This window comes from Panthera tigris, chromosome B3 (assembly GCF_018350195.1).
Source record: "Panthera tigris isolate Pti1 chromosome B3, P.tigris_Pti1_mat1.1, whole genome shotgun sequence".
Lineage (NCBI taxonomy): Eukaryota > Metazoa > Chordata > Mammalia > Carnivora > Felidae > Panthera > Panthera tigris.
In genome coordinates, this window is record NC_056665.1 from 53358702 (window position 1) to 53373213 (window position 14512).

The following is a 14512-nucleotide window of genomic DNA, read 5'->3' on the forward strand; positions in this document are numbered from 1 at the left end:
AAAATGGAAATTGTGGCTTGGAGAGGGCACATTTGCTTAGAGTATTGTCTGTCTGCAGGGTCAGAGGAAAATAAAACTGAGCAGGTTGCCCGCTCTGAGTTGTACTTTCTTATTATAACTTCCATGATTTTTTTCCCAAAAGAGCAGCCTTAATTTCAAATGTCAACATAGAGCAGATTTCAAAATCTATACATAAGAAGAGTTATTTAGAATGTTTATCACTTGATGACTTCTTTTGTTACATATAGTCACAGATATAAAGGATTTTGCTGAAAAGCAAATGGCATGGAATCAAGCTGAAGAAAGAAAATCTGTAAAAATAGCTACCCTTTTTTCAGTAGTTCATCATTTTACATAAATGATTTAATAGTATATAAAGTGAAAACTGATCTGTATTATTAGGTCAATCCAATTAAGTAAAAAAGATCTTTAAGTATATACTTAAATAGTGTCATTTAATTATCTTCAAACATGCATAGGAGGTAAAGCCAAACAGATTTTATCTGAATTCCTAATTTAAAAGATGGGAGTTGGGGTGCCTGGCTGGCTCAGTCAGTAGGGCATGCAACTCTTGATCTCATGGTCGTGAGTTCAAGCCCCATGTTGAACATAGAGCTTATTTAAAAAAAATAAATAAATGAAAATAAGGGCGCCTAGGTAGCTTAGTTGGTTAAACCTCCAACTTGGGCTCAGGTCATGATCTCGCAGTCTTTGAGTTTGAGCCCCGCGTCGGGCTCTGTGCTGACAGCTCAGAGCCTGGAGCCTGCTTCTGATTCAGTCTCCCTCTCTCTCTGTCCCTCCTCTGCTAGCACCTGACTCTCTCTCTCTCTCTCTCTCTCTCCCTCTTTCTCAAAAATAAACTTTAAATAAATGAAAATAAAAGATGGGACTTATTTTCAGTAAACAAAGTAGTTTTAATGTTCTTTACATTACATTATTACATTAATGTGTTCCTGGAGCCATTTTTCATAGAGCTGTTTTACACAAGGGGCGCCTGGGTGGCTCAGTTGGTTGAGCATTTGACTCTTGATTTTGGCTCAAGTCATGATTTCATGGTTCATGAGTTTGAGCCCCACGGGCTCTGCATGGATAGTGTAGAGCCTGCTTGGGATTCTTTCTCCTTCTCTCTCTACCCATCCTCTGCTCACTCGCATTCTCTCTTTCAAAAATAAACATTAAAAAAATATTTTACACGATTACCACAAACAAACAATATGAAAATATATTAAAAAGTTTTCCCATTTTATTATTTCTCTAACTTTGGTGAAGACAAATACTGTACACAAATAGAGGGGTTTTTTTTCCTTATTTTTAATCTTTTGTTTTGTGTTGTGATTTTCCTCCAACTGGGATGATGCCTCGTGTGTGTGTGTGTGTGTGTGAGTGTGTGTGAGAGTGTGTGTGTGAGATTTGTTTTTGTCTACCTAACAATATATCATGGACATCTTTTGGGTCATTACTGATAAATCTGAGTTACTGCTTTTAATAGATGCATGCATGATAACCTATAGTATGGAGGGGTGGCATGATTTACCCCCCCTTTTTTTCTTTTTTTTTTTGCTACTGTAAACAGTGCTGCAACAAATATACTCATGTACTGCTACTTTCATTTCCATTAAGTAGATTTCTGAATTGGCTTAGTAAGAAGACATGAATGCAATTTTAACAGCCACTGGGTTATTTTTCCAAAAGGTTATAGGAACACATACTTAGCACTGTATATGAGTTCCCATTTCTCTGTGGACTCTCCAGTACTAAATATTCTTAATCTTTACCAATCTGATGAGTAGTAGGTCAATTAGGTATTCTTTTATATGAGTAAATAGATAAGAAAGACTGAAAATATTTAATTACACTTTTAGTACCTCTGGGGAGGAATGGAAGTAAAGGAAGATGTTCACAATCTTATTCTTTATGTAACCTGAATATTTTGCAAGAAGATAAATGTGGTAGTATATGATTTTTAAAAATGGGAAACACTTTAAAAATGGCCTATAAATTATGCCTTCGTGTTCCAAAATGTTCTTTGCTAATAAGGTGAAAAAGGGGGAGATCATGTAAACTGTTTACATAAACTGTTTGTTTTCCAGCTTTGTCCCTGTTGCATCAAAAGGAAGTGCCATCAGGAGTCCACCTGCCTATCTCCCAACTCTGACAATTAACTTTTATTCCTGGTGCGGGAGCTGTGTTTGTCCTAGGTGCAGTGTTATGGTCACAAGTTACGAAATACCAAGAGAGAAAACCTATACTCTTGAATAATTTAACATTGCATAATAATTGATGCTATAAAATCTCTCATAACTTTTTATTATGCAAATGTCAATGTTTGTATCAATTATATAATATAAATTATCTTTTTTTATATATACATATAAAGGTGTGGGTGAAAATTTGACTGATCCATCTGTGATAAAAGCAGAAGAAAAGAGGTAATAAGTTTTAATAATTTCATGAAGATATTTTTATAATTTCAAATTCTACATTTCTATTTGCATAAACTGTCTTTTTTTTTTTTTTCTTTTTTCTTTTTTTAACTACCAATTCCACAGATCCTGTGATATGGTTTTTGGCCCAGCAAATCTAGGTGAAGATGCAATAAAAAACTTTAGAGCAAAACATCACTGTAATTCTTGTTGTAGAAAGCTTAAACTTCCAGGTAAACATTTTCTTAGTATAATGTATAAATTGTTAGCACATTTGGTTACTACAATTCTTCATAAAGCTGAGGGCATAAATACACATTATTTAATAAATGGATCTATGTTTTCTTTAATTGCTTTTAAAAATACAAAGTTCATTAATTTAATACATTTATTATGTGTCTGCTCGCTGCCAAGAATTGTGCTAGATGTTAACAGTACAGTTGTGAACCAGACAAACATGATCCCTGACCTCAATGGAATTTAGTCAAATCTTAGATACTGACAGGATTAACAGGTAGGACTGTCGTTAATGCCAAACAGAAGAAATAGAACAGGTAAGCAGGTAAGAGGTCAGGGAGTGCTACCTGAGGAACTGACAGATTGCCTAAAACTGAAGGTTAAATAGACTTTAAAGTTAGCCTGGCAAAGACTTGGAGGAGTATTCCCATGAAGCAGGAACAAGAACTTCAGATATATTCTCTCAGGATTGTCATTTCATTTATACATTTGAAAAATTACAAGTTATTGAATCTAAGCTATAGCACAAACCAGTGGTTCTCATTCTTTGGTGTGTATCAGCCTCCCTGTGAAACTTTTTAAAAATTACAGCTTCCTGAGGGGTGCCTGGGTGGCTCATTCGGTTGAGCTGTTAAGCGTCCAACTTCGGCTCAGGTCACAATCTCGCAATTTGTGAATTCGAGCCCTGCGTTGGGCTCTGTGCTGACAGCTTGGAGCCTAGAGCCTGCTTCTGATTCTGTGTCTCCCTCTCTTTCTCTGCCCTTCCACTGCTCATGCGCTCTCTCTCTCTCTCTCTCTCTCTCTCTCTCTCTCTGAAAAATAAACATTAAAAATTTTTTAAAAAAAGTCTCTGCCTGAGACTTAACCCTTGAGCTGTGTTTTTTAATGTCCCTGTCATTATGACTGATAGATAACTCAGTAGTTAAGAGGTTGGAGTTAGGAGCCAGGTTGCATGGGTCCAGAAAATACCTACATTATAGAGATAGGTTTTTTGTTTTGTTTTGTTTTTTAGAATTAAATGAATTAGTATTTGTGAAGTACCTAGAACAGTGCCAGGCACATAGTAAGCATGTAAATGCTACTTTTTTTTTTAATGTTTATTTATGAGGAAGACAGAATCAGAAGCAGGCTCTAGGCTCTGAGCTGTCAGCACAGAGCCTGACGCAGAGCTCGAACTCACAAACAGCAAGACCTGAGCCGAAGTCGGACACCCAATGGACTGAGCCACCCAGATGCCCCAATGCCACTGTTTTTAATTGTTGATTGTTAATGTACAGAAAGACCATTAATTTTTGTGTTTGTTTTTTTTCTTTCTTTATTGACCTTGGGTTTTTTCTTTGGTTTGGGGTTTTTTTTTTTAATTTTTGTTTATTTTTTTGTTTGGTTTGAGTTTTGTTGTTATTGTTTGGAGGTTTTTTTGTTTTTGTTTTTTGTTGACCTTGTATCCTACAACTAAACTAACGTAATTCTAGGAATTGTTTTTGTTTTGTTTTGTAAACTTACTGGAATTTTCTGTATAGATAGTAGAGACAGTTATATTCCTTTTCAACCTATATGCCTTTTATTTCTTTTTTCTTGACTTTTTGCACTGGCAAGGAATTCTCATACAGTGTTGAATAGTGAAAGGAATAGTGAAAGTAGAATCTGCTTTGTTCCTGATCTTAAAGGGAAAGCCTTTGGTCTTCCACCATTAACATGATGCTAGCTTGTAAGAGTTTTTTAGATGTACTTTATTAGGTTGAGAAAATTTTCTTCACTTCTTGTTTCTTGAAAGTGCTTCTCCTGAATGGGTATTAAATTTTGTCAGATATTTTGTCTGCATGTGTTTATATGGTCATTTGTGTTTTCTTCTTTAATAGGTTAATAGTACATTGTATTGCCTCGATTTTTGAAATGTTGAACCAGTCATGCATTCAGGACAGACTATTTTGTCATGATATATTACCCTTTTTTATGTATTGTTGGACTCATTTTATTCATATGTTGTTGAGGCTTTTTGCATCTGTGTTCATGAAGAATATTGGTCTATGTTTGTATTTTTTTTTTCCTTGTACTATCTTTCTCTTCTTTTGGTATCACCATAATATTAACCTTAAAAATAAGTTAGAAATGTTCACGCCTCTTCTTTTTCGAGGAACAAATTATATAGAATCGATACTTTTCTCATTTTAAATGTTTGATAGAATTGTCAAGTAAAACTCTCTCAGTCTGAAGTTCTTTGTCAGATGGTTTTTAAGGAACAGTTTAATATGTTAATTGATGTAGGATTGTTGGGGTCATCCATTTTTTTATTATTTATTTATTTAATGTTTATTCATTTTTGAGAGACAGAGACCACGGGAGGGGCAGAGAGAGAGGGAGACAGAGAATTTGAAGCAGGCTCCAGGCTCTGAGCTGTCAGCACAGAGCCCGATGTGGGGCTCAAACTCACGAATTGCGAGATCATGACCCGAGCCGAAGTCGGACGCTCAACTGACTGAGCCACCCAGGCACCCCCGAAGGGTCATCCATTTTTTAAATTGAGTTTTAGTGAGTTTTGTGTCTTTCAAGGAATTGGTTTGTTTTACTTAAGTTGTCAAATTTATGGGCATAGGGTTATTTATATACTAATTTGTTCAATGTCTGGGATCTCGTGAGTCCTTTCTTATGATAATTTGTTTTTTGTTTCTTGGCCATTCTGGCTAAGGTTTATTAGTTCTTTTGATACTTTGAGAGAACCAGCTTTTCTTTACATTGTTTTACTCTACTTTCTGTTTTCAATTTCATTGATTTATTCTCTTTATTCTGTCTTTCTGCTTGCTTTGGGTCATTTGTTCTTTGTTAAAGTAAAAACTTGGATTATTTGGGAATGCAAGCTGGTGCAGCCACTCTGGAAAACAGTATGGAGGTTCGTCAAAAAACTAAAAATAGAACTACCCTAAGACCCAGCAGTTGCACTACTAGGCATTTATCCAAGGGATACAGGTGTGCTGTTTCGAAGGGACACATGCACCCCCATGTTTATAGAGCACTATCCACAATAGCCAAAGTATGGAAAGACCCCAAATGTCCATCGATGGATGAATGGATAAAGAAAATGTGGTATATATACATACAATGGAGTATTACTCAGCAATCAAAAAGAATGAAATCTTGCCATTTGCAACTACGTGGATGGAACTGGAGGGTATTATGCTAAGTGAAATTAGACAAAAATCATATGATGTCACTCATATGAGGACTTTAAGAGACAAAACAGATCAACATAAGGGAAGGGAAGCAAAAATAATATAAAAACAGGGAGGGGGACAAAACAGAAGAGACTCATAAATATGGAGAACAAACTGAGGGTTACTGGAGGGGTCGTAGGAGGGGGGGGATGGGCTAAATGGGTAAGAGGCACTAAGGAAGCTACTCCTGAAATCATTGTTGCACTATATGCTAACTAATTTGGATGTAAATTTTAACAAAAAATAAAATAAAAAGAAATAATAATAAGAAATGAACCTGGGGGGGAAATACTTGGATTATTGATTTGAGGCCTTTTCTAACAAAAAGTTTACTTCTATAAATAAATTTCTTCCTTTCTCTTTCTTTCTTTCTTTCTTTCTTTTCTTCCTTCCTTCCTTCCTTTCTCTCTCTCTCTCTCTCTCTCTCTCTCTCTCTTTCTTCTTTCTTTTTCTTTCTTTCTTTTTCTTTCTTTCTTTCTTCTTTTTTTTAGCAGGAGCATGCAAACAGGGAAGGGGCAGAGAGAGAGGGAGATATAGAATCCAAATCTGGCTCCAGACTGAGCTGTCAGCACACAGCCCAACATGGAACTCTTAACCCGTGAACCATGAGATCATGACCTGAGCCAAAGTCAGACGCTCAACCGACTGAGCCACCCAGGAGCCCCTTATATATATGTTAATTATATTTGAAGTGGGCTGCTTGCAGACAGCATATAGTTGGGTCATAGGTTTAATTTGTTTTTTTGTGGTTTTTTGTTTTTTTTTTTTTTTTTTACTTAACAATTTCCATTTTTAACTAGTGTTTCAGACCCTTTACATTTTACATAATTATTGATGTGATTAGATACAGATCTTCTGTTGTACTGTTTTTCTGATTAATGCCTTCTTTTTCCACCCCCCCCCACTCTGTTTTCGTATTGTTTTATCTTTATGTTTATTTTTTTTAGTGGTTGCTCTTAGTTCTTCTTATCAAGAATGTGTATATTTTGCCTTCATTCTCGAAGGCTATTTTTTACTGGATCTAGAATTTTAGGTTGATACTTCTTTCAGGGCATAGAAAATGTTTGCTGTTTTCTGGCCTCTGTTATCTCTGATGAAAATTCCACAGTCATTTGAATTGTTCTTCCCCTATATGTGATGTATCATTATAATCTAGCTTGTTTCAAAATTTGGATTTTCAGCAGTTTGATTATGAGATGTCTAGTTGTAGGTTTTTCTGAGTTTATCTTGGTTCAGGTTTGCTTAGCTTCTTGATTTTGTAAATTTATGATTTTTATCAAATTGAGGAAGTTTTTAGCTGTTCTTCAAATATTTGTTCTGCATCAATCCCTTTTCATCTCTTTTTGAGGCTCACATAATAAGAATATTAGACATTTTTGGGCACCTGGGTGGCTCAGTCGGTTGAGCAACTGGCTTTGGCTCAGGTCATGATCTCACGGTTTGTAAGTTGGAGCCCCACGTCGGGCTCTGTGCTGACAGCTCAGAGCCTGGAGCCTTCTTCTGATTCTGTGTCTCCCTCTCTCTCTGCCCCTCCCCCACTCATGCTCTGTCTCTCTCTGTCTCAGAAATAAATAAACATTAAAAAAAAAGAATATTAGACATGTTTATATTGTTTCTCAGGGACTTGAGTCTCTGGTTATTTCCTTAAAAATTATTTTTTGTCTGTTGTTTAGATTGAATAATTTCTATTGCTCTGTCAAGTTCACAGACTTTTCCCTTACTCTTCATTTCTTCATTCTGCTTTTAAGCCCGCACACTGGATTTGTTGTTTCAGTTATGTTTTTCAGTCCTATAAACTTCCTTTTGGTTCTTTTATACTGATTATTTCTCTGCTGAAAACTTGTTTTTTTCATTCATCTCAAGTTTGTTTGCACTACTTCATGGAATATGGTCGTAATAGCTGGTTTAAAGTCTTGTATCATTCCATCAGAATAATCTTAAGGTTGGCATCACTTGTCTTTTTCTTTGAGATGTTTCTAGTTCTTTGTATCTGGTAATTTTAGAATGTGTCCTAGATATTTTAATGAGGAGATTCTCATTCTTACTAAAAATCCTCTAGAGAATGTTGATTTTTGTTTATTTGTGTTAGTAGACAGCTCATTTAAGCTCAATTTACAAGTCCTAGTCTACCTTTTATAGCTGTGATTCCAATGTCAGTTTAGTTTTCAAAGCTTTTGCAGTATTACTTAGGTCAGCCTCACTGTGTCAAACATGGTCAAGTCTGGAAACTGAGTGGAGGTCAGCACATAGTTTAGTCCTCAAAGCCCATCCTATGCTGTCTTTTCACATATTTGCCACTCAAAGGTGAACTTGGGATTTCATACACAAATTTAGGGTATCCCTCTCTCCATTTTCCTCCTTTCCATGATTCCATATTTTGTGATTTTCAAGGCCTTTTTTTTTTTTTTTTTTTTGGTTAGAGCGGGACAGGGGTGGGGGGTACAGGGGATGGATAAGGTACTTTGCCTGGAAAGTCAGGATTGTGGCTTCCCTATGCTGTCACACATTTCCTTCAACTGAGTCCATTTCTGATGCTAAATGGTAAGGAAAAAAGAGGGAAAAAATTTTTTTTGGCTCTTAAAGATACCTATTTTTAGTTCTTGTAGTCCCAGAAAAAGGTTTTCTCTTGGAATTGTAGGTGCTTGCCCAGGTGCCACCACCTCAAAAGTGCCTCTTCATGACTGGGACTTGTAGGTAAGGGCCAGAGGAGCAAAAAGAGGGCATTCCCCTCAACATTCTCCATCCCACAGAGTCCCCCTTCCTGATCTTCTGGTCAGAAAGTCTTAGAGCTTTTTCTCTCCATGCTCACTATCCATTTCTGAGATCAAGCCAGCTATCTGTAAGTCTAAACTTGAAAAATAAGAGAGGGGGGAAAAAAACCCAGGAAACTCACCACCAGTCTAGGCTAGGCCATTCTTCAGGTTTTCATCCCCTTCCTCAATATGTCTGCTCTTAACTTTTCAGGAGCCTGAGATAGTGACTTTATGCTTATGTGAAGGGTTTTTACTTCTAATCAGTGGGAGAGATAGAGTTGAATATCTTTAGTCCATTTTAGCCAGAACTAGAACATAACAGTGGTGAATTTATTAATAGGTAGCCCAGATATAATGTTTATTTGGTTTTGGATCTAATAATGTTTCAAGTAGTATATCTATTTTTTAAATTAATTTTTAAATTACTAATGTAGTCAGGATTTCGTAGCTTGGAAGAGACCTTAAAAACATTCCAACCCGGGGCGCCTGGGTGGCTCAGTCGGTTAAGCGTCCGACTTCAGCTCAGGTCACGATCTCGCGGTCCGTGAGTTCGAGCCCCGTGTCTGGGCTCTGGGCTGATGGCTCAGAGCCTGGAGCCTACTTCCGATTCTGTGTCTCCCTCTCTCTCTGACCCTCCCCCGTTCATGCTCTGTCTCTCTCTGTCTCAAAAATAAATAAAACGTTAAAAGAAAAAAATTTAAAAATTAAAAAAAAAAAAACATTCCAACCCAAATCTGTCATTTTCCAGAACATTTTAGAAGTCAGATAATTTGTCCATGGTTATACCTCTCTCCATTGTTCTTGGTGTACAATACAACTACAAATTAATTTGCATTCCCTAAGGCCACACTGGCACAGTCTTTTAAATTTAAAATTTATCAAAATGTACTCATACAATAGCAAATATGTATTTGGATCGTTGAATATAGGCTATCACTCAAAATGAACAGTTCATATTCTCAGCTGAGAGTTCATATTCTGAGCTCTATTTTATATGGAGATAAAAGCATAAGGATATGTGCATGACTGTGGTTAGTTTTAAGTTAAACTTGGTATTACTGCATTGTTTTCCAATTCTGCAACTATTGTCTATAATTCCCAAAATGATTTCATCCTATCCGATAGCTATAAGTGTAATCTGCATACTGATAGTACCATGTTTAACTGAATGAAGACTTACTGTCTTTCCTGAGCTCCTGTTTCTATATTCAGTTTCTTGCATCTCTACTGGGTTACCCTAAAGTATCTTTATAGGTAGTATATCCATTCCACAACTCTTGACTCTCATTTCCCACCCATCATTTCCAGCTCAGCTTTACCCTGAGTAAACCAGTGTTTACTCAGTTGCTTAGACCAAAACCTAAAAGTTAATTGGTTTTTTTCTCTCACCTTGCATTCCCAGTCTTTTGAACTCTGTCTGCTCTGAAATCTTCCTAGAATTTATCCATTTCTCTTAATCTTTGTTGCCACCACTTCTTCCATGTGTTCTTGCCAAATGCCCCTAACAAGACTTCACATGACAGTCAGAATAGACACTTAAATTTGATTATGTTCCTTCCTTAATATTGCTTAATACCTTCCAACAGATTTTCTTTTAAAAAATTTTTTTTTAATGTTTATTTATTTTTGACAGAGAGAGACAGAGCATGAGCAGGGGAGGGGCAGAGAGAGAGGGAGACACAGCATCTGAAGCAGGCTCCAGGCTCTGAGCTGTCAGCACAGAGCCCGACGCAGGGCTCGAACTCACAGACGGCGAGATCATGACCTGAGCCAAAGTCGGATGCTCAACCGACTGAGCCACCCAGTCGCCCCCAGATTTTCATTGTAATCTGTACTCCTTACCATAGCTTGCATCCCATAAATCAGGAGTCAACAAACTTTGCTGTAAAAGACAAGGTAGTAAATATTTTAGGCTTTGTGGACCATATGGCCTATGTCTCAGCTACCTGGCTGTACGATGGTAGTGCGGAAATAGCCACAGAACATCTGTAAACAAATGAGCATAGCTGTATTCCAGTAAAACCATTTACAAAAACAGGCAGCAAGTGAGATTTGGCTCACTGGCTATATTTTGATAACCCTTGGTCTTTAACTGTTGCTTGACCCCATTTGCTACTAGTCTTCCCCTCATTCACTACGTACAAGCCATGCTGTCTTCTTGCCATTCTTCAAAAATGCCAAGTTCATTTCCTTTTTACGGTCTGCAGTTAAACTTCCCTCTGCTCAGAGCTTTGATAGGTCATTTCTCAATATTGAGGTCTTTACTCAAATATTACCTCCTGTGCCTCTTCAGCCCAGCCTTGTCTAAGAAAAGAATCAGCTTATACTATCTCTTGTCTGGCTCTCACCAGACTGTTTGCTTCAAAGCATTTGTTACTAATAATAATTCTGTTATTTTTCTATTTATTTTTCTTCATCTACAAGAATATAAGTTCCATGAGAGCAGGAACCATACCTGTCTGCCTTGCTTATTGCTGTGTTGCCACTCTTACATGAGTTATTGACTCTTGCTCAGAGCAGAATACTTATATGTTGAATGAATGAATGATTTCATTTTTATGTGTATATATTTTGTGACTTTTTAATTAAAAACTACCTCCTAGAAAATAGATGTGGCACATTTAGAGGAAAATTGATTTAGAAAATGTTCTTTTCATTTCTAAGAAATACTGACTTTTTTCTTCTTTTTTTGTTGGGGGTGTGAATATAGATCTGAAGAGGAATGACTATACACCTGATAAAATTATATTTCCTCAGGATGAACCTTCAGATTTGACTCTTCAGCCTGGAAATTCCACCAAAGAATCAGAATCAACTAATTCTATTCGCCTGATGTTATAATATTACTGAATCATTGTGGTTTTTTTTGCCTACACCTCACAAAAATGTTACCTTGTCATTTTTCCTTCAGGAGGAAATTGTTTGGTAATAGAGAAAAATGTGTGCAAATGAATATGCTGATTATGGCACTGTTAAAAGGTCGGTATTCTTTTGACCTGATTAAACTAGTCAGTCAGGAGCTCCCTATAGGATACAGCTGGCAGCTGTTAAATTTTAAAGGTAAAGGAAAATTAGTATTTATAACTTTTTAAAGGGCTCTTTTAGCAGAAGATTTCATTTGACTTTGTTCTGATGAGGGTGACACCCTCTCTTATGTGGTGCAATACCATTAACCAAAGTTAAGTGTCAGTGTAGATTTTATTGGCAGCTGGTTTCCTGCCATTCAGCTAGTGAAATGAAGAAATCACCCAGCCTTTTGGTTAAATGGCAGACGTCTTCCTCAGTATGTTTTAGTGTGTTGAGTGATGATGTCACTAGTCCCCAACTAGATGCTTGTTGGCCATGGAAAAGATGATTTGTTATTCTAGATCCATAGGGATACAAGAAGCCTGAGCTGAAAACTATTTTCAAAGAGGGACTTTATGAATCAGGATTAGGCTCCATATTTAAAGATGGAGCCAATTTTTTTTTTGTTAAATAGAACCCAAATTGTGCAAAAGTATTAGTGTTATTTTTTTTTTAACATTGTTTTTTCAAGTCATTGTTAAGTAGAAGAAAGCCATGGTAGACTGGTCTAACCTAAATATATCAGAGGAGAAACTTAACTCGTTGTTCAAGAGAAGTTACCTTGTAAAAAAAGTTTAAGTGCTTTTTTCCTATCTGTAACTGTAGTGACAACCTGGAAGCTACACACTTCTCCAAAGATCTTATTGACAGTACACCAAATCAGAATGTAAACGTAAATTCTTGCTTCTATTTAAAATTGTGTAGGAACACCTGAACATGAGTATTGTTTGTGGTACTTATTTAAGAAATTGAGTTGGATTATCATTATGTGATGTCGGGAGATTGCAATGTAACTTTATGCCAATAAAATGTACTTTAACTGCCCCAGATACTGTTGAATACTCAACAACAAGAAAAGCTTTCGTCTGACTAAAGTTTTACGCTTTGATTTTTTCTCTTTGTTTCCTAGGTACTAATTTTAATTTTTATTTAGGAAGGAGCAGTGTAAATCTTACTTGTATTCAGTAGTGTATCTCATAGATACAGACAAGGCAAGAAGAGATGAGCTGTTTAAATAGTGTTTAATATTAATGGGGGGGGAGGGGAAGAAAGAAAAAGTGTATTAAAGATATTATACTATATACATTTTGTATATCATTAAATCTTTAAAAGAAATTAAATAAATTTATTCTTGTTTACAGATGTTTACTGAGTTCAATCATTCTGAAAAATTATCCATGTTTTCAGAGTGTTTTTTTAATTACAGAGTATCAGCTTTTTTAAATGAACCATTTTGTATGCCTTTCATCTTCTGTCCTGTGTATTGTTTAATGTGGTCTTGGTTTCCTCCTCTCTCTCTCTCTCTCTCTCTCTCTCTCTCTCTTTTCAATCTGTTTCTTGTTATGTCAGAAAATGGAGATATGGGTTATCTTTTGAAATTTAGTTTTACGTTGATTATTTTCATAAGATGTTAATAGTAACCAGTGTTTATGTAGCACATATGTGCCAGGCATTACTCTAACTGCTTTATATTAAAGTACTTACACCCATTTAATCCTTAAAACAATCTTTTTTTTTTTTTTAATTTTTTTTTCAACGTTTTTTATTTATTTTTGGGACAGAGAGAGACAGAGCATGAACGGGGGAGGGGCAGAGAGAGAGGGAGACACAGAATCGGAAACAGGCTCCAGGCTCTGAGCCATCAGCCCAGAGCCTGACGCGGGGCTCGAACTCACAGACCGCGAGATCGTGACCTGGCTGAAGTCGGACGCTTAACCGACTGCGCCACCCAGGCGCCCCAAAACAATCTTATGAAATATAGGTTATTATCTTGTTTTACCAATTAGAAAATAAAAGCATTAGATAAAGTAACTTTCCTAAGATTCTTATAATTAGAATGTAGCAGCAGCACTAGGATTCAAACCCGGGAAACTGGCTTTTGAGTATGCTCTTGAGCCCTGTGTTATGTTGACTTTTAAGCATAGTGATGATTGATTTCTGTACCAGTTCCTGGTTGCTTTTCCAAACTAAATCTATCCGATAACCTTTTTTTGTTGTTAATTCTGGAAAGTAACAGTTTACCCGAAGACCACATTTCTCATTCCAAAGAAGTATGATCTTTCCTTAGATTACTGAATTTCGTCATTATTACTCTGGTCTGAAAGTGTCATTTGCATAATCTCTTCAGCATTTTCTTCTCAGTGTCATTCTGCTGAGAACAGAGCTCATCTCTTTGCCAAATTACTTTTTTTTTTTTTGAGAGAGTGCAAATGAGCAGGGGAGGGGCAGACGGAGAGGGAGCAGAGTCCATCACGAGGCCGGATCTCAGGACTGTGATCATGACCTGAGCTGAAATCAAGAGTCAGGAGTCGGATGCTTAACCAACTGAGCCACCCAGGTGTCCCCCAAATTACTTCCTAAAACGTCTTACATAGATGTTCTCTGATAATTTGCCTTCATCTATCTGGGGATCTATGAGCCTTCATTACTTTTAAAGTAATGCATGTTCATTGTATTGTAAATATTTTAAAATGTAAAGAAAAATATAAAAATTACCCTTGTTTCCCAGCCTTAAATTGGGCTGTTGTTTTATAGATATATACCCCATTAGATTGTACATTTCACAGAGGAAAGGACCTTTAGGATTTTTCACTACTATATCACCCAGCACCTTGCATAGTTCATAATTTGTGATACGTATACTGAAAAAAAACAAAACATGAATTTTTAAATGTTTTTCTACAATACCAAACTTTCTCTTGAGGAAGATAGATCACAGTGATATATATAGTCTTATGTGTTTAAGCAGACAGTCAAAGCAAGTGTACCCAATAAATAGTCATTTATCACTCAGAGATCAAGTAGTTATTTGCAGAAAAGGATG

General features: G+C 36.4%; 1 protein-coding gene across 2 annotated transcripts in view; it reads left to right on the plus strand.

Moving 5' to 3' along the window:
• The window catches only part of TRPM7 (transient receptor potential cation channel subfamily M member 7), a 121971-nt gene extending 109228 nt beyond the window's left edge, over positions 1–12743 (plus strand). Inside the window, exons 37-39 of one of the 2 annotated variants that reach the window (XM_042988877.1) lie at positions 2378–2429; positions 2550–2656; positions 11333–12743. In XM_042988877.1, coding sequence (XP_042844811.1) covers positions 2378–2429; positions 2550–2656; positions 11333–11463 — 290 coding nt within the window. In that variant the 3' untranslated portion in view covers positions 11464–12743. The remainder of the gene's footprint in view (positions 1–2377; positions 2430–2549; positions 2657–11332) is intronic. The other variant, XM_042988878.1, reaches the window with a different exon arrangement.
• Positions 12744–14512: the final 1769 nt, after the last annotated feature.